At 36.3% G+C, this 23,627-nt stretch overlaps 1 protein-coding gene across 4 annotated transcripts in view; it reads left to right on the forward strand.

Annotated features, from left to right (window-relative positions):
• Window positions 1–23,627, forward strand: part of LOC145680967 (uncharacterized) — a 750,879-nt gene that overhangs the window by 180,445 nt on the left and 546,807 nt on the right. Inside the window, exon 3 of one of the 4 annotated variants that reach the window (XM_081752185.1) lies at window positions 3,687–9,357. The exons of the other annotated variants lie outside the window; for them this stretch is intronic. Coding sequence (XP_081608311.1) covers window positions 3,687–3,987 — 301 coding nt within the window. The 3' untranslated portion in view covers window positions 3,988–9,357. Of the gene's footprint in view, window positions 1–3,686; window positions 9,358–23,627 lie in introns of those variants that run through there. 4 annotated transcript variants of the gene reach the window in all.

Here is a 23,627-nt window from a genome sequence, read left to right on the forward strand (position 1 = left end):
GCCGTCGCCAAATCCGGCAAAAACAATGGGGGAACACTGTGCTTTTTATACAGAGGGAGCAATCTTTTCTGTAGACATTCCTTTTTATATATTTCGGCATTAATAGTTCACTGTATATGGAAAATTCCAGATCGTAAGCCGCACGAACAAATTCCTTCCCACACGAGCACTTTTGGTCCAAATTTGTCCACTGAAACACATTTGACGGAGTCATCCACATCTTCATCTTTGAATTTTGTATAATATTGAGCAGGGTTGATATGTTTAAAACAAAATGTTTAAAACAAGTGTTTAAAACATGTTTAAAACGGGGGCTGTTGTTTTATTCAGTTTGTTTTAAACGTTTTAAACAAATTGTTTTAAACGTGTTTTTTTTCGATGCTGGTTGGACATGTTTAAAACAACTAAAATATCATATTTAAGAAGCTAATTTAATTTTCTAACAAACAACCCATCCTCCGCAGGATTTGTGCATGGAGTAAATTACAAGCAGAGTTATATTCTTATTATAACAGCAATTACTGAACGAAATTCTGCACATCAGTGTGCGTATAACTAAACCAACAGAAATTCAAATGAAGTATTTGAACATTTCTTAATTACCAAGAATAACGGAGGTTAAACACACTATACACTATTCTAAGATCCAAATTCACAAATTCAAAACTTGGGTATTTTTTGATCACTATCATTTCCATAATAATAACAGTTCTCACGTCATAAGCCAGAAGAAATGCTCTGACAAATACAATACAACTCATAGGAAGGAGCAGTGACTAGCCTATAAGGAGCAAATGACATTTTAACTAAACAGTTTTCAAAATACATCTCTATCTGCAACATGGGTAGCTAATAATGATGTGTCTACGGCTTAACAACACAATTAACTCTAGACACCCGCCAGGAATTTTAACAAAATGGTAGACTCTCACGTTCGGGGCTCTGGTGACCCCCCTAATTATCACAGAGTCATGAGTTATACACCATTGGAAAGCTTATAGACCACAAATTCCAACGAAGTAACATTCGTGAAATTCCCGCCGTATTCGTATAAAAAGAACAGACATAAAAAATCATTAAAAATATGAAAATATTGACTTTGCGGGGCCCTGGCAACCCTTGCAGCCACCCTACGCTGACAAAATGATGCTAATGTGTAGGCCACATACTTGTGACAATAATATAAGAAATGGTAGCCATTGCTGCCATTGCGTAATGAATTCATTTTATGTAGGAAATATTTAAAAATATATATATACAGTGGCGAATCCAAGGGGAGGGCTATAGGGGCTATAGCCTCCCCTTGACGCTCAGGTATACACTGGATAAAATGGGCTTCAATCCTGCTTTACAGTGGATAAAACGGCAAAATATGGTTTAGCCCCTCCCTTGATCATATCCTGGATCCGCCCCTGTATATATATATATGCGCAGAAAAACATTCATTGAATTAGACATTCTCTCTCCTCCCCCACTATAGTACCATGTCCATATGCAAATTATTTTTGCTGCACACATCGTGTATACGAACAATAATTATGCTTCTGGACCACTTCAGTGAAATATATCTTGTGTTATATGGGACCGTCCCGAAAATAAATGTAAATTAACCAAATTTGACTCCCTCTTCCTCTATAAACAAATACACATATAGGTTACTATCATGTAGGGGACTTCTTCATTGCTTCACATACCAATTTTTATGCATGTACCACAAAGGGGGGGGGAATACCCGCCAAAACCTGATGAAAAAAATTGATGAAAAAAAACTTCACCCTCCCTCTCTCGGCCGTACATACGTACCCCCTATACATAAAATGCAACTGACGGAAAGCTTTATCCCTCAAAAATACTTTGGTACCAAATCATCTTTCTAGCTTAATTAAGAACTGAGCTATTGATGTTTGTTGTAAAAATAAATGTAATTTACGTCAAAAAACTTAAACTCCAAAAATTGGGTAACTTTGGCCCCTCCCTGCTCCCCCATATAAGCAAGAAGTACAAATACACGATATTACCATGTAGTGGCCTACTTCATTGCTTCACGTAACATTTTTTATGAATCTATCCCCCAAGAGGGGGAATGGCCCCCCAAAAACTGTTGAAAAAAAAAACAAACAAACAAACACGATATTTACCCTCCGCCCACATACATAAAATGCACACCAGCAAAGCTGCATCTTTCAGGAATAAATTGTTACCAAAACCATCTTCCAGGCTTAATTTGAGGTTTAAGACTGAGCCATTGAGGTTTAAAGCCCTGACACAGCAGTTGCGTCAATGCAGACGACCAGTAGAACGTAACACAAAGAAACTGAACTACATATTCTGTGAACGGAGATCGGGAAAATCCCGATTTCTTTCTCCGGAATTGAACATTTGGGCGGATCGAGATTAGGGAAGTTCCCGAAATTTGATCTAGCGGTTGAATATAGATGGCAAGCAGTACCTAATAGTAAACAAAATAAACATTTTAAACATGTTTTTTTTGTTTAAAACAAAGTACTTTGTTTTAAACGTTTAAAACGTTTTAAACAAAAAAACATGTTTTAAACATAAAAAACGTTTTTTTGTTCTTTTTTAAAAAAAACATGTTTTTTTCAACCCTGATATTGAGGGTCAGGAAGTGTTGTAAATTCCTCCTTCACGCAAATTTCATCGTCCATCAAAACACATTGTCCTTCCCTTCTCACAATTCGTTCATATAAGTTGCGAGCTCGTGATTGTGCCCTCAGTTTCTGCTTTGACGATTGTTCGGCTATTTTTTTGCTTTCTGTGGGTTTCCAAATTATTCCTGGTTTTAATTCTTTGAACCATTGCGATTGTAGTATCTGAATCGCGAACAGATAATGATGGATTTTGTTTGATTAACCTCACCACTTTCTGGTCCAGTTTTGGGTTACGTGCACCCTTTTTTCGCCCCGGTCTCGGCAAATCTGTAAAAGTAAAATGATTACCAAATTTTTCAATAATAGCTTTCACACTTGTATGATGCACTTTCACCTGTTTTGCTATCTGATTGTAGGTGACTCCTTTTTGGGAACACGATATGTGCACAATTTTGCACTTTACTTTCCTGGGAATTCGTCCCATAGCCTCTGCAACTCTTCACATGGCATTCAACACGCTACAGCAGCTAAGTATAACTTGCCAACTAACTCGCAGACTACGTGGACTCACTTTCAGCTGCCTGGCCCGTGCTACCAGCGCCACCAATGAGCATATCAGTTTTCTTGCTGGTTGCTGTATCTTGAACTTCTTACTTTTCTTGATGGCAGAGATGAAAGTATGACGCTCGTGAGGAAATAATTGAATTAAAGATTCGAAGATATTTCCACGTTCCATGGCCCCTACATGTTGGAAAACATATTTTTGGATGTCTGTTCGTCAGTCCGTCCGTTTGTCCCTATTCTAATTATGTTCACTCGCGTAAAGCCCGTACCATATATGCATCCGCACCAAATTTTAAAATTAATACTTTCATAAAATTGTCCAGTTTTATTTGGCGAATACGTCTCGAACGATTTTCTTTATATTTCATACATAACATATGTCAATAACAACCTCATACCGTTATATAATACTAATATTTGGTATTTAATGAACTCTTGTTATATTTTATGGTATATTTAACCAGTATTTCCCAATATGCGTATTCTTTTTAATTAGTTGGATTTGTTTTACAGGTGTCGGTTGTTTTACTTCTTAGGCAAGAAAGACGAAGACATGGGTAATTGTACGGTATATATTTCTCCTGAAAGAGTGTATTCTTTGATTGTTTATTCAGTTAATCCATGGAAGAAAATCTTAGAATGTGCTTTTCAAAAATTCGTGACTACTGTTCGTAAAAGAGGAAAGAATTGTATCTGTGTTAAATGCCTTCCAAAGCATCGAAACTTAGGTCTGGTCAGTATCCGCATGGAGATGGGAACGGAAGGAGATGCAGTCATATTAAAAGAAAAGCTACAAAGTTGTTTTATATGGTGAAACTTAATGTTCAAAGTTGTGTAGAGGTGAGAAATGTTACTTGTTACCTACAGTAAACTGAAAAATTATGTCGACTGTTTATGCCAGGAAGTTTGTTTTAACAGCTTCTATGATTCCCAATTTCAACTACAGAAGTTACGTTAGTGAAATGTATTAACGTTGTAGGAAATACCTAAGTTTCTACTCGTTTCATTTGCTTACTTATAGCTGGCATTTCTACCACTATACGGCGTTGTTGAGACTAGGAAGCGTAAATTTCAGAATAAAAGAATTGTAGAGGTTCGAATTTATTTCGTTGTCAATGGGCTAACCAGTAATTTTATATCGTGATATTCATATGTTCTTAGTATTTTCTGATTAATAATTAACGGTGTTGAATACCTGCGCTATCTTTCTTTTAGTAATTGATTTATATAATGAATTATTTTTCTTGTTCTTCGAAATGAAGTGACATTTTAACGGTTTGATTTTACTGATTTCGTCTTCAAATACTTTGAAATGTCGAATGCTTCGTGAAAATTCCTTATGTATATATAATTTTCATTTATACGATAGTTCCGGGTGACATGGCCATACACTGAAAATGGCCAATCGCACTCACTTGTGCAGCAGTAGCCCGATTAGAGTACAACATAGCTCGGTAAGGAAAGTTTTGATACCAGTTAGTTGTTGTACGCAAGCGGTGCTTTGTGCCTAAAAAAAATAGAAGTTTTCAGTGTTTTTTTTTTTTTCAAAGCTGTCAGTTATGTGGACTTGTCAGTTATTTTGTGGCTGGAGAGAGAAATAAGCAGAAGTGCGACGTTTTTGTGAGGGGATTATTTGAAATCTGTTGTTTCAAATAAGATACCCTATTATGTACTAAAACTTTTTCTAACTGTCTTGTACTTTCGTCACATATTATGAGAATTTGATCTCTACACTAAGGAAACAGAGGGCCTATAATTCTCCGGGAGAGCTTTCCAATGTCTTTTCAAAGCATACTTTGGCTACACTTTTGTATTTTCACTACATTTCTTATTATTTGTTTAATAGCGTGCTCTAAATATATTTACCGAAATGGAAAGACAATAATTCCGCAATATATATATATATATAATATGCAGAATGTAATCACATTGTGCTGAGTACTTGTACGAAGTTCGTTTATAATTGTGTTTGAAGGAGTTTCCTTTATAAGGAAATGCTTTGATTTCACTAAATAGAACAAATTGGGTGAAATACTACGATTAAATGACCTGTAACAAAACATTTTAATTTCGAAGGAAACGAAACTTGTAACATTAACTTGTACTCCTTCAGAAAAAGGAGAAACTGTAACACTCACCGTATGCTCCAATGCAGAAGGGACGTTTCTTCCACCAGTTTCCATCATGAATTAGAAAAACAAAAGCAAGAATTCGGGTATGGGGTGCCTCCAGGAGCAGTTGTCTACATGTCTGAGAGTTCAGCATACGTGAATGCAATTCTGTTCTTTGCGTGACTGAAAATGCATTTCACTTTTCGGAATCCAGAAGGGAAAGTAATTATTATATGGGTGTGTATCGTCTGCAACTCAGTAGAGATGCTGGAATTTGCAGAGATAACTGGAATCATATTCATTCGTCTGTCAAGCCAAGCAACACACTATCCTGAGCCTTTGGGCAGGACAGTTTGTGTGATTGAAGAGCTACTTTTATAGTACTGTAGTAATGTGTATGAAGAATCAACCTCGCCACAGAGAAACACGTTTGCAATTTTAGAGAGTTGCGAAATTCTTTTTTGGGGATACCCCTATAATCCCCAGAGCATTTCAAACTTTTTCTGGCTGCAAGTCCAGTTTCAAATGGATCTTGACTTCGGAAACTGTGCTAGATAAGCTCAATCGACCTGAAGACTAGCATGACGATCCCACTGAAAACTCCACTTTTGACGGTCCAATAAGTTATGAACTATAGCCGAATACATCTGGGCTTAAAATACAACAGACTCCTACCGGATTTTCGGAAGCGACTTTACCGGTACCATTTTTATTCAGTCTTCATGCAAGCAAAAGATCAAAACCTCATGCCGCTCTTTTAACTTCTCCAGTTATAAAGAAAGTAAAGATGAAGTCCGTAAGTGCTGCCAGTAAACGTGGACCTAGGTGCTGTCGTATTTCGAATCATCTGATTCTCAGAAAAAGATGTTTTATCCGTGCAGCAGCGCCAGCTCCGAGGAAAGTGTTGAATTCGATGATCAGTATAGTATAGTAATGAGTTTGTGGATCTTGTTCATGAATGTTTTTATTGTGGTAAACGCAGTTAAGAAAGGCTGATTGATTCAATGTCAATGTCAATGTGTTTGCTATAAACAGTGGTTTCAGGAAATCTGCAGCACATGCACTGACGTTCGTTTGTGTTGTGGGAAAGTGTTAAAAAGGAAAAGCTAAACGAATGCTTTGGTGAGAAAAGTATTTTTCTTTAAAACTTCTCTCTACATGATTCATTGTTGTTCATGTAGTCCTGAGCTTCGAGCAAAACTTTCTTCATAATATGATATATCTTTATAAATCTTAAACTTGTAAATATCCTTGTTTGTGGAAGTAGTACACCATATTATTGGTCTTTGTTTGAAAAGTAAATATCCATAAATGCAACTTCACCTATGGCCAACTGTACCGACGTCTTATGGCCATCTTACACGGGCATCCCGGAAGAGATGGCCAATGTGATATTTTTCAGAATTTGATACTTCTCCACGAGGTCGAATTCTTTTCATTACAAGCGCATATCATTATGAAAAGTATATCTTCAGAATTAATTAACTTTTTTGCCACGAAGTTCTTTAAAAATCCTTTATATTTTAACACTCTGAATGAAAAAAGAACTATGGCCATCTCATCCAGAACTACCCTAATAGTGAGATTTGATTTAAATAACTACTAAATGTACATAGAGTCCAAATTCATTTTGGAAAGGCAATAAAAATTTACTAGTGAGGAAACATTCAGGAAAGGAAACACTTGCTTAAAATTTCAGATGATTTCAAAGAAAACAGAAAAATATTCTCCATATAAATGAATAGGCTAAAAAATGAAAATGGCGTGGGTACTCACAAGTAAACCTTACGTTTGGGTGAATCGAGTTGCTGTCTGAGACATATATGAGAAAGTAGTACTAAATGTGGTCAGTATTTCAGTGAAGTTTTAGGTGCGAAGCTCCAGGGGTTTACGAGATATAGCTACCAGAACATCACATGGAAGTACAGAATAGTCTTCATACAGTTGGAGGTAAAAGCTCTGTAAGACCTCTTGTAACGACAAAAGATGAATCACAAATATATGGGTACATATTAGGACTAGGGAGAAGTCATATAGTAAGCGTATACCTGACGGCGGCCATCTTGAAATCCGCCATTTTGAATTAAGGTTAAGTTTTTAAAATAGGAATAGGGTCATGTGATACATGATTTAAGGCGCAAATTTAATCAGAAGAACATTGGTGACGTTAATTTTGATTTACGCGCAATTGGTAAAAAGTTACAGGGGAATTAAATATTGTTGCAGCATATGTATTAGTCCTTTACCCCACCTTGTAAATTTTGTGTTAATGATAATAATTAAATAAAAAGCAGATGGATAAATATTAGGTCTATGGTAAGAGTTGCCTTGATGGCGGCCATGTTCAAATCCGTCATTTTGAATCAGACAAAAGTTTTAAACAAAACGCATAACAGTGACACCTTATTAATAGCAAATTTTACCATAACTCCAACGGTATAACCATTTTTGCTTTATCATTAACTAGCATTTGTTATCGCATAAACAAGTTGCTAATTCAGGGAAAAATGACCAAAGTGGAATTGAGTCATAATTGAACTTGGGTCTTTCTTCCAGAAAAGTCCTCAATTAGTACAATCAATATGTAGTTCAGAAAAGAGTGCATGACTTGCACAAATGCTCTGCTCACAGTGAGCACACCTGACAAAGGCAATCGAGTTACACATGACACATTTGTCGTTAACAATTCCGTCAACGCAGTAGTCGTAAGGAGCGATCCATTTAATTTTGTGCTGGTTAATGATAAAGCAAAAATTGTTATACCGTTGGAGTTATGGTAAAATTTGCTATTAATAAGGTGTCACTGTTATGCGTTTTGTTTAAAACTTTTGTCTGATTCAAAATGACGGATTTGAACATGGCCGCCATCAAGGCAACTCTTACCATAGACCTAATATTTATCCATCTGCTTTTTATTTAATTATTATCATTAACACAAAATTTACAAGGTGGGGTAAAGGACTAATACATATGCTGCAACAATATTTAATTCCCCTGTAACTTTTTACCAATTGCGCGTAAATCAAAATTAACGTCACCATTGTTCTTCTGATTAAATTTGCGCCTTAAATCATGTATCACATGACCCTATTCCTATTTTAAAAACTTAACCTTAATTCAAAATGGCGGATTTCAAGATGGCCGCCGTCAGGTATACGCTTACTATATGACTTCTCCCTAGTCCTAATATGTACCCATATATTTGTGATTCATCTTTTGTCGTTACAAGAGGTCTTACAGAGCTTTTACCTCCAACTGTATGAAGACTATTCTGTACTTCCATGTGATGTTCTGGTAGCTATATCTCGTAAACCCCTGGAGCTTCGCACCTAAAACTTCACTGAAATACTGACCACATTTAGTACTACTTTCTCATATGTGTCCCAGTCAGCAACTCGATTCACCCAAACGTAAGGTTTACTTGTCAGAAAGAATAAATAGTGATAATTTCTTATTACACATTGATTTAATAAGAAATCAGCTAAATTCTAAGCAGCTTTTCATTTTCTGAACTGAAGTACCCTGAGATAACTTATTCAGAAAACTTTAAAAATAGCAAAGGGGACAGTAGAAAACGTACAGGTAGTACGTATGAAGAAATCAACTTTGTAATAAATTTTTACAAGCAAAACAAGAGAATTATCTAATCACCCATTTCTGATTTTTAGATTAGACTAAGATAAGCCATGAGTATTCTTATTAATAAGTCGCATAAGTTTAGTAATATTTTAGCTTGCATATATAATTGTATATTACATAATACTCAAAAAGTGATTTTGTTGAAATGGAAATTATTGGTTCATAGTGCAAGAATTTCAGTAGAGCTAATGATACAAGTTTTTTTTTTTATTTTCTCGTTGGTCTTACGATTCATAGTGTAAACATGAACCTGAAAAGTATGTATTTCCTTTTTCTGATTGTTCAATATGTAAACGTGATGATTTATTTTCTTAGGCACAATGCTATGCATGCAATGTTACGAACCAATTATGAGTTTAAACTTGTTCCGTAATATACAAAGTACTTTTATGTAAACATTTCTGTAACAGTTTGAGAAAAATAAACTGTTCCTGACATGCTGTCTTATTTTTTTCATTGCCCAATATAAATGAACTGTATATTAAAGCTACTTCAGATAACTCACAATGGTCAAGGAAGTCTCAACAGTATACCATTTATATGCTGTAAAAATGAGAAGAAACAATTGCATTCAAGACAATATTCGTCACAAAATACCTTTATGCCGATTGACGAGAGTTTTGAAGACGAATTATCGAACTGCCTTTTAGTAAATGAAATTTAATATGTAGTTCGACATCCCTCCACAGTAATACATGCTTAGCATTCATGTGTTAGGAAGTCGAGTACAATCTAACTTACATTTTGACGAAACCTCCTTGAGGAGCGAACAGTCATCGTTTGGGAGGAAGTGGGGCTGAGAGGGCAGCTTCACATACGATCCGTTCATTTCTCTGTTCTTTGCCTGTCGTTTCACATGCGAATACCGCTGCTGTGATGAGGGTGATTGATGATAGTCTGTGATGAGAATGATCATGGTGCACGTCCATCTCAGTGGGAGGAAGACCATCTTCTGCATGTGCTTTGTGCTTTGAGCTTTTGTTTCTTTCAGCTTTTAAAAAACGGTGAATGTGAAAACAATGTTGAAGCAAGCGTTAGCGAATCTTCTACTTTTCGATTTGATTGGCTTTTTTTCTGGCCATCTGTCAGTCTGTTCCACAACAACTCGTAAAACTTACCGGATCTTCTTGAAACTTGGTATGTTTGATATGTACCCTCATGTCCAAAATTATCGTCGCATGTCTATAAATATGTTTTTGTAGGAAAATAATTTCATAATGAATTCGCTCGTATTTCTTATAATATTAGTATGTGTATAATCGGCAAAAACATACAGTGTATGTGGCAAATTTCATGTCAAAACAGCAGTAAATATGAACAATAAAACGAAAACAAGACTTTCTTGTCATTTAACAACATTTTGTTTTACTCATTCTAATTTTTGTATTTATAATTCTTTTCCTATGGAATTTTCCACAAATATACATTTCCCGAATATACACATAGTATCAGTATTAAAAGTACCCTGGAAAATCATTATCAAATTATATTCTTACATGAAGACAGTTATAGATATGCGACAATCATTTTAGACATGAGTATATCTTGGTGCAGAGATAAGTTTAATGTTTGCAGTTGCAATCCATCAAGTATCAGAAGGTAAAAGGGGGTAAAATCCACTTCATATTGCAAATTAATGTATAGGACAATGATTTGACACACACACACACACACACACACACACACACACATATATATATATATATATATATATATATATATATATATATATATATATAATATGACGTTTCGAATATCCCCACAAATTGAGATTAAAGAATGAAGGTGCGAATTCACTTTCCCATTTCAAAGATACGTTCCAGGGTAAGTTTTGTTAAAAACAGTTTGATTTTGGCGTAATATGGGGCACATTTATTTGAGGCTTCTGAATTATCTCGTCTGCCGGGAGTTAAAGTCTGCAAAGTATAAAAAAGTGTCTATCTTTCGCCTCTTTCTAATTTTAAAGTTCCGCGATAATTTTTTTCTGAAATTCAACCCGCTTTGATACAATTTTATGTATATTTTCTTTGAGATTTCAGTAATCTTCAGTGCATGGGATAAAAATCAGTTGAAGAATAAGTGGTGATTCACACCACGCCATGCGGGATGGATTACTCTTTTCTCAGTTATAAAAAATGTTCCAGGGTAATTTCTGATTTTGGTGTAGTATAGTAAAATATGGAGGTAAAATTAGTAAGGAGTAAAGTACTTATAGTAGCCTCTAACCATGTGTATAGTTAGACGATTACTTTCAAGCGTCTGTTACCATCGTGGCCGAGTGTGTTAGCGCAATGAGCTAGTAATTATAATTGCTTTTGTTGTGGGTTCAAAATCGGGCCAAGGAAAGTTCTTCATTTATATTTTATTTTTAAAATTTCCAAAATTCTTTTTTGATTAAAATGAGATGTAAATAATACTACAAAAAGAGGGTTAGAAGCCCCGCAGTTGTTTTGTTCCACCTTGACTACCATGATATAAATTTAACCTCAACTGCTTCAATTTTGTCCTTCCTCAATTCCAACAAAGAGACAATATTATTTCTACTATAAAACACAATACATACACCAGGTTCGCACAATTCCAAGCTGCCACCACCAAAAACGTGTTTTCAGATTCTATGGCTATGGTCGAGTGTGAAAAAATATGCTGTTGAGAACATGCTGTCTACAATACAGTGAGAAAAGTGGGTCGGTGGGTCAGAGTGGGTCAAAGTGAGTGGTGGATTACGGTGGATATGTGTTGCAGTGGGTAATGGTGGGTGATGGGTCGGAATCGGCCATACTGTTGACACACGACCCACTGACCCACTCAGAAAACGACCCATTTGACCCACTGTCCCTCTCAGAAAACTCGTTCCATTTGACTCACCCCAACTCTGGATTTGACAGCACAGAAGATGGAAGACCAAAAATTGCATATTCACCATGTTTTATTGTTTTACTTCAGGCAAGGGAAGAACGCGCGAATAGAGTTTGTGATTTTGCCTCAATGTTTGTGTTTTTGTCCCTGTTCAGAGTTCGTGCAAAAACAGTAAAAGTGAGTAAAACGCGTAAAAATAGGAAACTGTATTGAGGAAGGTTCGTTAAATTAGTTAACTTTAAAAAAATAATCCAGTGCCGTGAAAGACCAGATTGCAATCAATATGGGTATCTGTCTAATGCCGTGCTGTGAAAAATGCCGTGCCTGAGGCGAGAGCATACGGCAGCGCCTCCATACATATGAGTTGCCAATTTTAAAGTTGGTTTCTCTGGACTATTCTTTCTGCGTAATACTTTACTATTTTATCATCACTAAAATCAGAAAGTTTCAGCATTATTACACTGGAATCGTTAAAGTGTGTAATTACTGGAACCCGGATTTCCATGCACAAACAAACCCCTAAATATGCATACAGATATGCACCAAAAGTATAAAATATTCACTAAAATATGCATTAAAAATTTAACATATGCACTGAAATATACAGCAAGAAAATATAATATCGGTTTCTCTGGGTGTAACAAGTAAAGGTTCTCTCTCAACAATCGGGGATCCGGAAACTGCGCATTAGATAGAGGAGGGCCATGAAGAAATTCTAGTGAAACATGCCGTGTCTACAGCAAAGGATAAATTCAATATGGCCGCCCGAAGATTATGCCAATCGACCTTTATAAGCAACCTCTCATCCACTTTCCATGGGCAGATCGACTTAGTGTTTTGCAGATTGATATATGTATGAACACTACACATATTAATTTGAAATTTCGCGGACGTTGGTGTGTTGAACCCATTATGTCCGATCAAAATGTGAATGTGTCGACTCATGTCTGGAAAACGAATTGTACGATGGAAGTACAGTATCACTAGACGTGTACGAAATCATTAAACGGTTCAAAATATCGCAATCTGAAAACAAATATGGCGGAACAAAATGTCAAACCAAACAGCTCGTACTACAAACACGAATTTCGGTGTAAAGGCCATTACCATTAGTAGATGACGAAAATAATACAAATGGATCACAATTTCTACATCGTGTATCCAATATAGGAGCGAAACACGCATATAAAATATACACTTTGCAGTTGAAATGGTTTCGCATGAAAATCATTAGAACAGATTTTGCAGGTGAAATGCCAGTAAGTTAAAAATGTTGTCAGTGCCTGTGTTATCTGTTTGAAGTGTTACACGCAAATATATGCTGTTCATTTGGGAAGGTCTAGAACGCACTAGCCACAAACGTCCTAGATAGAATACGTGTCATCAAAGTTTGCAAACCATATCATATATAACAGAAATCGTACTTGGCAACACTGGCACCGTGGCTACACAGGAAGCATTTTGGTTTACAATCCAACGGTTCTATGTTCGAACGCGGTGAACCTTTAGACAAAATTTCGTCTTTGCAGTACGCGCTGTTTGGTTTAGGATTTTAGGCGGCCACATTGACTTTACGATTGTGATATTTTGAACGGTTTAATGCTTTTAGTACACGTCTAGTAATACTGTATTTCCATAGTACAATTCGTTTTCCAGACACGAGTCGTTGATACATTCACATTTTGACCGGACATATTGGGTTCAATACGTCACGTCCGCGAAATTTCAAACCAATAGATGTGTAGTGTTCATAGATATATCAATCTGCAAAACATTAAGTCAATCTGCCCATGAGAAGTGGATGAGAGGTTGTTTGCAAAAGTCGATTGGCATGACTTTCGGGCGGCCATACTGAATTTATCCTCTGCTGTCGGCCCGGCATATTTCACCAGTATTCCTTCGTAGCCCTCCTTTATCTAAATATATGCACAGTTTCCGGATCCCCGATTATTGGGAGAGAATCTTTACTTGTAAGAATTGAAACGACTTCCCAGGTGAAATGCGAACACAAAATTACCTCATCCGCATTAACATTCATTCGTAACTGTTTGGAAAGTAAGGTATTTAGCTATAGTATTGATGAAATACATAAAGGCTAAACACGTCCTTACTGCTATAGTATGGGTGAAAAGAATTCCAAGGAATTGTTCCTAGCTGTGCACAAATTACAAATAGTGATCGAGTTTACAACGCTAGTCGCGGGAATGTTAAGATGTCATCTCACCTTTCTACCTAGAAGAAGGGCGAAACAAAATGCATTACTGTTATCAGCTAACAAGTCTTTATATTCCATTTCTTGTTTTAATGAAATGGTAACTCTATCTGTAAATCATAAACGTAATAATATTATTGCGTTCATGTGTAAACCTAACAAACATTTGACTTACTGTATATTTTTTCTGTTCCTATGAATTCCTTTGACTATCTTACTTTTTCCTTCTGTGCTAATAATAATAATAATAAAGGATTAATATAATTACAATACCAATTACATACATATTATCTTCCATAAAAATTAATAATTACCACGACGGGATTTGAACCAAGGTAGCTGCAATGCGAGTCTCCTGCTTTCACAATTTTTTAAAAAAACAAACCGTCCCAACCGGAGTATTGTTTGCCGCTGGCACCTCCTGTCCTTTGGACTTATTCCAAACGGTTTGGGTACAAAATCGCGCGGCCAGAACTTCGCGGCGAAAACCTCGCTGACAAAAATCTCGCCTGGCCAAAACCTCGCCGCCCAAAACCTCGTAGGGCCAAAATCTTGCCTTGCCAGAAGTTCGCGTCCCAAAACCTTGCGGTCCTGATCTTCGGACAAAGAATCTCGCCTGGGAAGAAATATCGTTAGTATAAAACCTCGTCACGGCATTGCTAGATATATTGTGGTGGATACATTAATAATTGGCAGGTCAGATAGTATAAGTGTATAAGGACATCGACTTAAGAATCTCTTGAATTGCTTAAAAACCAGACTTCCGTGTATAAGCACATTACTCTATAACTTCGCAACCAGGAAATATGTAAAACACTTGGTAAAACTTCAGAGTCAGGTATAAGGAAGTCTTGCTACAAGGAAGACAGTTGAATCACCTACGAGGTAATTGTAACGATAGGAATTTAAGGATTGCAAGAAATACGGAAGGTAGTTTTCGACCTGCATGTAGAGCTCGAGGAGAGCAGTCTCGACTAAACTCCCGTTTCGGAAAGATCCCGCGATTCGACATCCAAGTCTATATTCTTAGTGATTATAATCTGGACACTTCCATACCAAGACCAAAGTACTTCAACGGCAATCAGGTTAGTAGTTTCTCTTGAGATGTCTAAATTAAGCAATTAATAACGAAACCGAACGATCTTTAGCTTCAACTAAAGTCAGTTAAATTAACTTAAGTTTAAACTATAAATCCGATACTTTATGAATGAAATAGGAAGATAGATAGTAGCCACACTGCCCATGCAGAGCCCTAAGTTGTTTACTAATCTAATTGTCATGATAATCAAGAATAAATTATTTAATAATATATGTTAAGTGTATTTATTTAGCTGGTGGTCTGGTTCGCTATCATCGAATCCAGATTGACCGAATTACGGAAATATGTGCATCAAACGATTAATCACGATTATAAATCATTAACACCGAACCAGACACCGCATGGTGGCCAGTGAGTGTTTTTCTTTAAACAAGTTTAGGGCCAATGAGGTTCTTTTCTTTGAAGGTGGCAGAATGTGTTTAATTACAGTATAGTGGGTAGTAACCCTGCTTGTTAAGGGAGAGAACGGGGCTCTATTCCCTGTCAGAGACACATAATATAATGGCCAATATAAGTTTTAAAGGATTTTTGTAGTACGAAAAAGAAAAGTAATTTCACAAGTTAAAACTAGATAATCATACAATTTAATTTGGGCAAAAGCTACTTTCTATTTTTTTTTTAATTATAAGCAATTTTATTGACGGAAAGAATATAACTATAATGCTAAGGTACGCGACATTCATCATTATTACTTTACATGAAAGCACAACGTTTTACTCAGGTTAATCTGTGCGACATATTTATAAGTCAGCATTTGGCGTAGTTCAGCTTGTTAACAGGAAATGAAATGACCTTGCAGTTCGAATGCTACATGTTAACGTCCGTTTGTGACATCGCTTTTATTTGAAGAAAAAATGAAGAGAAAAGAATAACGATATATGTATTTTAGAAATTTTTGCGTAATTAAGAGTTAAAGTATAGCCAGGCCAAAATTATTTACACAGTACATTAAAAAAATATTAGTTATAATCTATGAGCAGCCTGAATTTAAGACAATTAGGGAACGAATTAGGTAATTTATTGGACGAAATTGGGCGACGTGCAACACCGGTCCTAGTTCGACAGCAGCGTCAACAACAACACGTGAGGTCACAAACTTCTGATAGAAACCCCTATAATTTAAGATCCAGAGCGCAACGAGGAGAGATGAGTTTTCTGAGTACAGACGATACCGACGATCAGATGAAATGTAGACGCCACCCGTCCGTTAGCAGCGATCAGGGACGTTCGTCATCCGACCAAGACAGTCCAGAGAGAGATTTTGAGCGGCGGCGCAGTATGCGACAACGTGACCCGCAGAATGAGAACAGACGACAGGATGACCCGCAGAATGAAAACAGACGACAGGACCAAGGAGCACAAAATGATGGCGAGAATGATGCAACAGGAGAAAATCAGCAGCGTGGAAGAGATCATAGTCCAAGGAGGGAGAATAGGACGACGGTAATTCACGTACACACCAATAATACACCTAAATTTGACATAAAACACGATTGTATTGAGAAGTTTTTCGTAACATTCGAGGATTTTATACGGGAAAACGATTATTCGGAACGCAAGGCTAAACACATGTTACCTGCCTGTTTTGTAGGTAAAGCGCAAGGTTGGGTAAAGAATTTAATTAAGCGCAATAACTTAAATGCATTACCGTATAAGGATTTTAAGAGAGAAATTATAAAGTTTTTTCTTGATCCTAAGACTAGTGCGGATCCGATTATCAAAATTACTAATAGGACACAGGGGAAACACGAAAGTGCGAAGTTTTACTTATATGACAAATTAGCGTTAATAGATAAATATGCCAGGCATATATCTCCCCAAACGGCAGTGTCAATGTTAGCATGTGGCTTAAGGGCCAAAATAGTAGAAAAGTTAGGGAATAAGAAGTTTAGGTCCCCAGAACAACGTATTGATGAGGTTACAGACATAAAGAACGCGCTTGTAAAGGTGAAGATGGCGAAAAAGATGGAGAAGAAGAGGTCAACTGTAAAGAATGACAAGAAAAACAATAGAAGAAAGATAATGAGGGATTCGTCAACATCAAGTTCGTCAGAGGACAGCTCTGAGGATGATGAAAGTACTAATAGAAACGAATCTACATTCAGTTCCACTACGGATTCTGAGTCGGAGACATCTGAGATTGAAAGGTGGAAACTTAAAATGAAGAAACAGAAGAAGCAAACAGGAAGAGACAAGTCCATGACCAGACCAACGACGAAGCCAGGGAAAGAGGACACCCCTAAGAAAAGGAACAAGAGGGATGAACTTCGTGACCTATCTAAGAAGCTAGAACAACTTACGTTGAGTATGTTACATGGTACTCAGGTGCCGAAAGAGGACATTTCCCGTCAAATTCATCAAGGTAACCAACCAGCATTCAGTGCGAGGGGACAACAGCAAAGATCTACCTTTCGAGGAAGAGGTGGAAATTTCAGAGGTCGTGGTGGTAATGCTAGTAGATTCGATGGCCAACAACAATTTCAGAACTCGACCCCGAGAGGAAGAGGAAATTTCGGTGGACGCAATAACGCTATGAGAAATTTTAACGGAAGAGGAAATTACAATAAGAACTGGAATGGAAGACAACCGTCTAATTGGAACAGAAGACCGAATAATTTTAATGGTAGGCAAGCATATGGTACAGGACAATTACAACAACAGACGCAGCGCATACCAAACTTTTACCCTCAACAACAACAACAGGCGTTACTTAACCCCAATGCTCCTAACTTTGTTCCGAATGTAGGGCAAGTATGTTCAAAATGTTTTATGCCTAATCATGTGGCGGAGAACTGTTTACAGCCAAATTTAAACTGAATAATACTGGATGTCGTGGCGGTGATCTTCCAGGTGGACAATATGTTAACCGCCATACTAATGGGAAACGAACACAGGTTCCTACATGTTCAGAGACAATACCAGAAGCACACAACCAAGTAAATAAGATAGGATTAGTCCAACAAAATAGTTAAAAATAGAATGGCGACAAATAGATATAAATTAAACAAACGAAAATAATTTCAAGTACCTATATATATCACAGGCAATATAGTTAGATTACAAGTTCAGATTGATACCTTAAATACTAATAGTATTTTAGACAGTGCGTCAACATTATCTTTAGTTGATAAGAAAATTTTGCCGAAGAATGTGGTATTAAGGCCTTTGGAAACTCAAATTAAAGGAATTGGAGATACAGTTCTTAACCTATCTAATGCTGTGAATTTAAAATTTAAAATTCGTTCAAATGAGTTTTATCACTGTTTTCGAGTAGTCGAAGGAGTCGGTTTTGACATGTTGGGTGTAGATTTTCTAATGGCGTCAAATGCGAATATAAATTTTCAAGATAAAATAGTACAATTAATGGTACAACCCAGGAGGTCCATCAAATTAGCACAACAAGAACGAACGCTACATTTAGTGTCTACAACGGTAGGAGAACATTTAAACATGAAGTTGGAGCCACAGCTACTAACACCTAGAAGAATTTGGATCCCACCAAGGTCGAAGATTTTAATCCCACTGAAACCAATGTACACCAGGGAAAATCAAGATCTCTTGTTGGAACCCGAAGATGACGTTTTGAAAAAGAAGGGTATAGAGATACCAGTGTGTTTAGTGTCTAGGAAGCACCCATGTGTGGAAATTGTGAATCCAACCCCTGAGAGTGTAAAATTAAAGAAAAATTTCAAGATTGGAGCTGTGCAATCCATTCACCTACAGGAGAAGAAAAAAGAAGAAGACCCCTCGAAGGAGTATTTGGAAGAAGACAGGAAATTATTTGACCCAAAAAGAATTAAAATTGGAAGTGTAGCCAAAAAGGAGATTAGAAAACAAATTTTGGATCTTTGTTATGAATATGCCAATGTTTTTAATTGGAATCCAGACAGAATTGGGACCATACCAAACTATGAACAAAATACCATTGCAGTCAGACGAACCTTTTTGTATACGTCAATACGCTATTCCGGAGGCTGCGAAACAACAAGTAACTGAACAGATTGAACAATTAAGACAGGGAGTACTAGAACCTTCCCAGAGTTTATATAACTCTCCAACGTTATTTTTGACGAAGGACAGTAATCAATGACGACTAGTTACGGATCTTCGTCGATTGAATGAACGCGTTATTTTTTCATCTATAAATCTGCAACCTATTCCTCAGATAGTAGCAACAGCATCCGGTCATAAATTCTATTCACAGTGTGACGTAAAATCTGCATATTTCCACGTGTCTCTTGCTAAAGAGTCTAGACCATGTACAGCATTCCACATTCCACACTTAGGATCATTTCAGTATTGCAAGATACTACAGGACTATCGACTCAGTCCTCAAATATATGCTAGATTGATGTTTGTAACTTTCCAGGGTATGTCAGAAGATGTAATGACTCACTATATGGACGATATATTGGCCTACACCGACGATCAACAAAGAATGGTGGAAGTTCTACGTGAAATTTTCCAGCGTTTACAGTGCATGAGAATTAGATTATCTTTAGACAAGTGTGCCTTCTTGCAGGTTACGCTATTTGTGACAGGATTAAGAAATCAGTGGAAGAATGTGCACCTCCAAACACCATTAAAAAGTTACGCTCATGGTTAGGATTGACTAGCTATTGTAGAAAATATGTAAAAGACTACGCGAAAATTGTGCAACCTTTCCAGCCATTGCTTAAGAGAGGAGCGAAATTTTTTTGGAATGATGAGAGACAACAGGCTTTTGAGACCCTGAAAATGGCAATAGCGAATGCACCAACACTAGCACCATACAACCCTGAAAAGCCATTGTTATTAGTGACCGACGGTTCAATGTCCGGAATAGGAGGAATTCTCTATATTGCAGAAGATGAGACATTGAAGGAGCTTAGTGTATTGTCATATTTTTCAAAAACATTAACAAAAGTAGAACGTAATCTTACTATTTTGGAAATTGAAGCGCTTAGTCTCATCTCTTATCTCAAAGCTTTTCGTTATCATCTTTTGGGTAGACATTTTTATGTAAAATTGGATAGCAGGGCGCTATTTTTCATTAAACAAGCGAAAAATTTAACAGCGAAACTAGCCAGGTGGAATATGTATATTTCAGAATATGAGTGTACTCCTATTGTAAAAAGTCATCAGAATGAAAGCGATTACCTATCCAGGGAAACAAGAACAAAACCCCACAAGGGAGATTTTAATGTAGGGAAAGATGACGATTACGACATGTGTTTATTTTCATTGGAACCAGAATTGGATTTGGCAACATTGCAAAAGGAGGACCCGTGGTGTGGACCCATATATAAGAAGCTTAAGGACCATCAAGACAATCCGGAAGAAGTTGAAATTACGAGGGAGTGCTTAACATATAAACTTGAAAATGGAATTTTGTGTAGGCAAGCGAAGTATGCAAATATCACGAAATTGTTAACATGCATACCAGAGAAACTATATCCAAAAGTTTTTCAATACTACCATGCAAACCCTGAATCTGGCGCGCACTTTTCGTTAACCAAGATCTATCAAAGAGTTGTTGCAAAAATATAATATTTTCCCAAGATGCGGAAGATATTAGCTAAAATGATTGGAAACTGTGAGGAATGTGCATTAAATAAGAAGGTACATAGAAAACCTAAGTTAATTCCAGGCGTTAGAGTATCTACAAATCCTTTTAGTCATATACATCTAGACGAGTTCGGACCACTAAAGACGGACCATAAATTTCGCCATGTGTTAGTTGTAGTAGATGTTGCAACGAGGTTCCTTATTCTTATACCTATTAAAGATATTACGGGTAACGAAATTGCTGAAGCACTTTACCAGCATGTAATTTTAAGATACGGCATATCGGATACGATTAACCTAGACCGCCTTCGTGGCCATACAAGTAAGATTTTAGAAGAATTGTCAAATCGTTTAGGGTTCAAATTGGTATTTGGCCCGACAGCTTACCACGAAAGTCAAAGCTTAGCAGAAAAATTTGCAAAAACTGCTCAGGATATAATGCGATGTTATTTGGATGATTAAGGCTCTAATTGGACTAAAATCCTTCCAACCATCGCCATGGCTATAAATTGTTCAAAATATTCACGAACAAAGTATTCAGCTTTTGAACTTCTTCATGGTTACGAGCCTAAACAGGCGCAGGATATTGAGTTTCACACTCGAATTGAATATCTTGAAAACGAAAGCCGTATTGAGCATATGAAAATAATCAGAGATCTTGTGAAGGGACAATTATTGAAAGATTTTGAAAAACGTAAAGCTAAACACGGGAAAGATCAACATGACCATATTAAAGTTGGGAGTATAGTAAGAATACTCGACGTTCACAGAAAGTTCAATCAACCCGACGTTTTTGCGCACAAGTACAATCAGAAGGCGAGAGTCTTGTCATTTAAGAATCCCAACGTTGTTGAAGTTGAATTTTTGGATGGCCAAAAGAAAGGGAAAACGACGTTCGACGAATCAAAGTAATGCCCAATGCTAATTAATTTTCTAAAAAGCTTGAAATTTTACAATTATTTCTATCCGCTGTTTGAGGCTGTGGACTTGGACTTCGCCAACCAAATGTAGGCTGCTTATGGCAATGGATCCGAAATAATTGCTGGCGACCGTACAAAAGTACGTAAAATTTCAACAATATGAAAAAAACCTCATAACTGGATTAATTATCAGATATTTAAGTATTAATAAATAGATAAGATAGTATACTACAATAGATAAGATTAGCAAATTAACGTACGAATACGAGCTTCGTACACTGATATAGACCTATATTTCGTTTCAGACTATGGCACGATTGATCCACATTATTATGCTAATTTGGATCTCAGCAATATACGCCGAGGATGACATACAAGTTCCTGATCTTATATTTGAAGAACTAGGAATTTCGATGTCGGAATGTGGACTAGTGGCTATGGCTAATGAATATTTGTACCAACCAATGGTAATACATATTGATTACTTTCATTCTAGTCTTCATTCAAATGCATGTGAAGTCCATGCGGACCATTACGCAACTTCAGGACTATATGAACAGGATAGACAACTAAGAACGGAAATAGAAGCGTCAATTCCCTGCCATTTAATAATAAATGCAGAGAATAATTATTGTCCGGCACGAACAAAGAGAAATATACTTTCAGTTATATTTTCAATAGGAGGAATTGCGTGGTCAGCTTATAATTCTTATGAAATTCATAAAATTAATGGTGTACTCGATCACTTAGCCAGTAATCAGAGACATTTAATTAATTTATCGCACGAAATGGTTTTAAAATTCAATCAACAAATTCAAATAACAAAGGGTATCGTTATGAAAGTTTTTTCGGCTTTACACACACTTAAGAACAAATTAACGCTAGACATGTGCAAAATGAAAGCTGAACTAATATCAATGTCAATGGATATAGTGCATAGTGTTCATAACTTACAAGTACGAGAATTGCTACACGCACTATTTAGAAACGAAATCAATAATCACATTTTATCAATAGGAGATGCCGAGAAATTAAAGAACCTGATCAGCTAAAAGAATCAGCATTTAAGCACGATCTTGGGTTACTATTTACAACTACTGAAGCGCATATAATTCAATATAATGCTAAGTTTGATTTATTGGCTGTAATTTTCAAAATTCCAATTCTTTCTGTTGAAAATTTGCATAAGTTATATTTTATTTCAAATTTAGGATTTCTTTCAAATAACAATTCTTAAATATACTATTCCACAACAAGTGTTTAGGTTTAATGACAAAATTTACGAACTAGTGGATTCCAAATGTCAATGGAAGTCAATGCTATTTCTATGTGATAATACTAAGCAAAATGATTATAAATTATCCCGATGTTTATCAGACATAATATCTAACAAAACTACTAATAGCTGCGAAATGTTGATATCTTTAACGAAAAATGAATTTATTTATGAATATACTGAGTCAGGTTTATTATATAGTTCACTCCAAACAGGAACTATTTTATTAAAGGGTGAGAAAAATAAATTACGCAAAACTAAGATTACTCCCGCCATGAATCGTTCACATTTCATCGCTTATCAAGACTTTACGACTATCATTACGGATTCAGTTCTATTACAATCAAGAAAGACGCTTAATATTCATTATAAGTTACTCACCGTTAACTTTACGATATTAAAAGAATCAATGCCAGATAATTTTACCCAGGATTTGGATAAATACGTATCTCAACTAGATGTTTTGAAGCTTAAGGATAGCAACGTATATCATATTTCTTCCCATAAACCATCAGTTATTGCACTAGTGGTACTAGTGTCTATACTACTGATATTAACACTTTTAGTGATATTCGCATGGTATCAAATACGTAAACTTTCTAAGCAAATTGCTCTGATACAAACTACACAAGCGTCTGACGTACAAGATAATTGAAAAAAAAAGCATGGCTTTAGTATATAATTACTATGCCTATTAGAGTTCATATATGTACGTCCTATACTAACAACCTTGTAACCATATAACTTAATTATTGAAATTATTTATTATCCGGATACGGTTAGACAGGCCT

Source organism: Thermobia domestica, chromosome 3 (assembly GCF_964235325.1).
Source record: "Thermobia domestica chromosome 3, izTheDome1.hap1.1, whole genome shotgun sequence".
In the NCBI taxonomy this organism is placed as follows: domain Eukaryota; kingdom Metazoa; phylum Arthropoda; class Insecta; order Zygentoma; family Lepismatidae; genus Thermobia; species Thermobia domestica.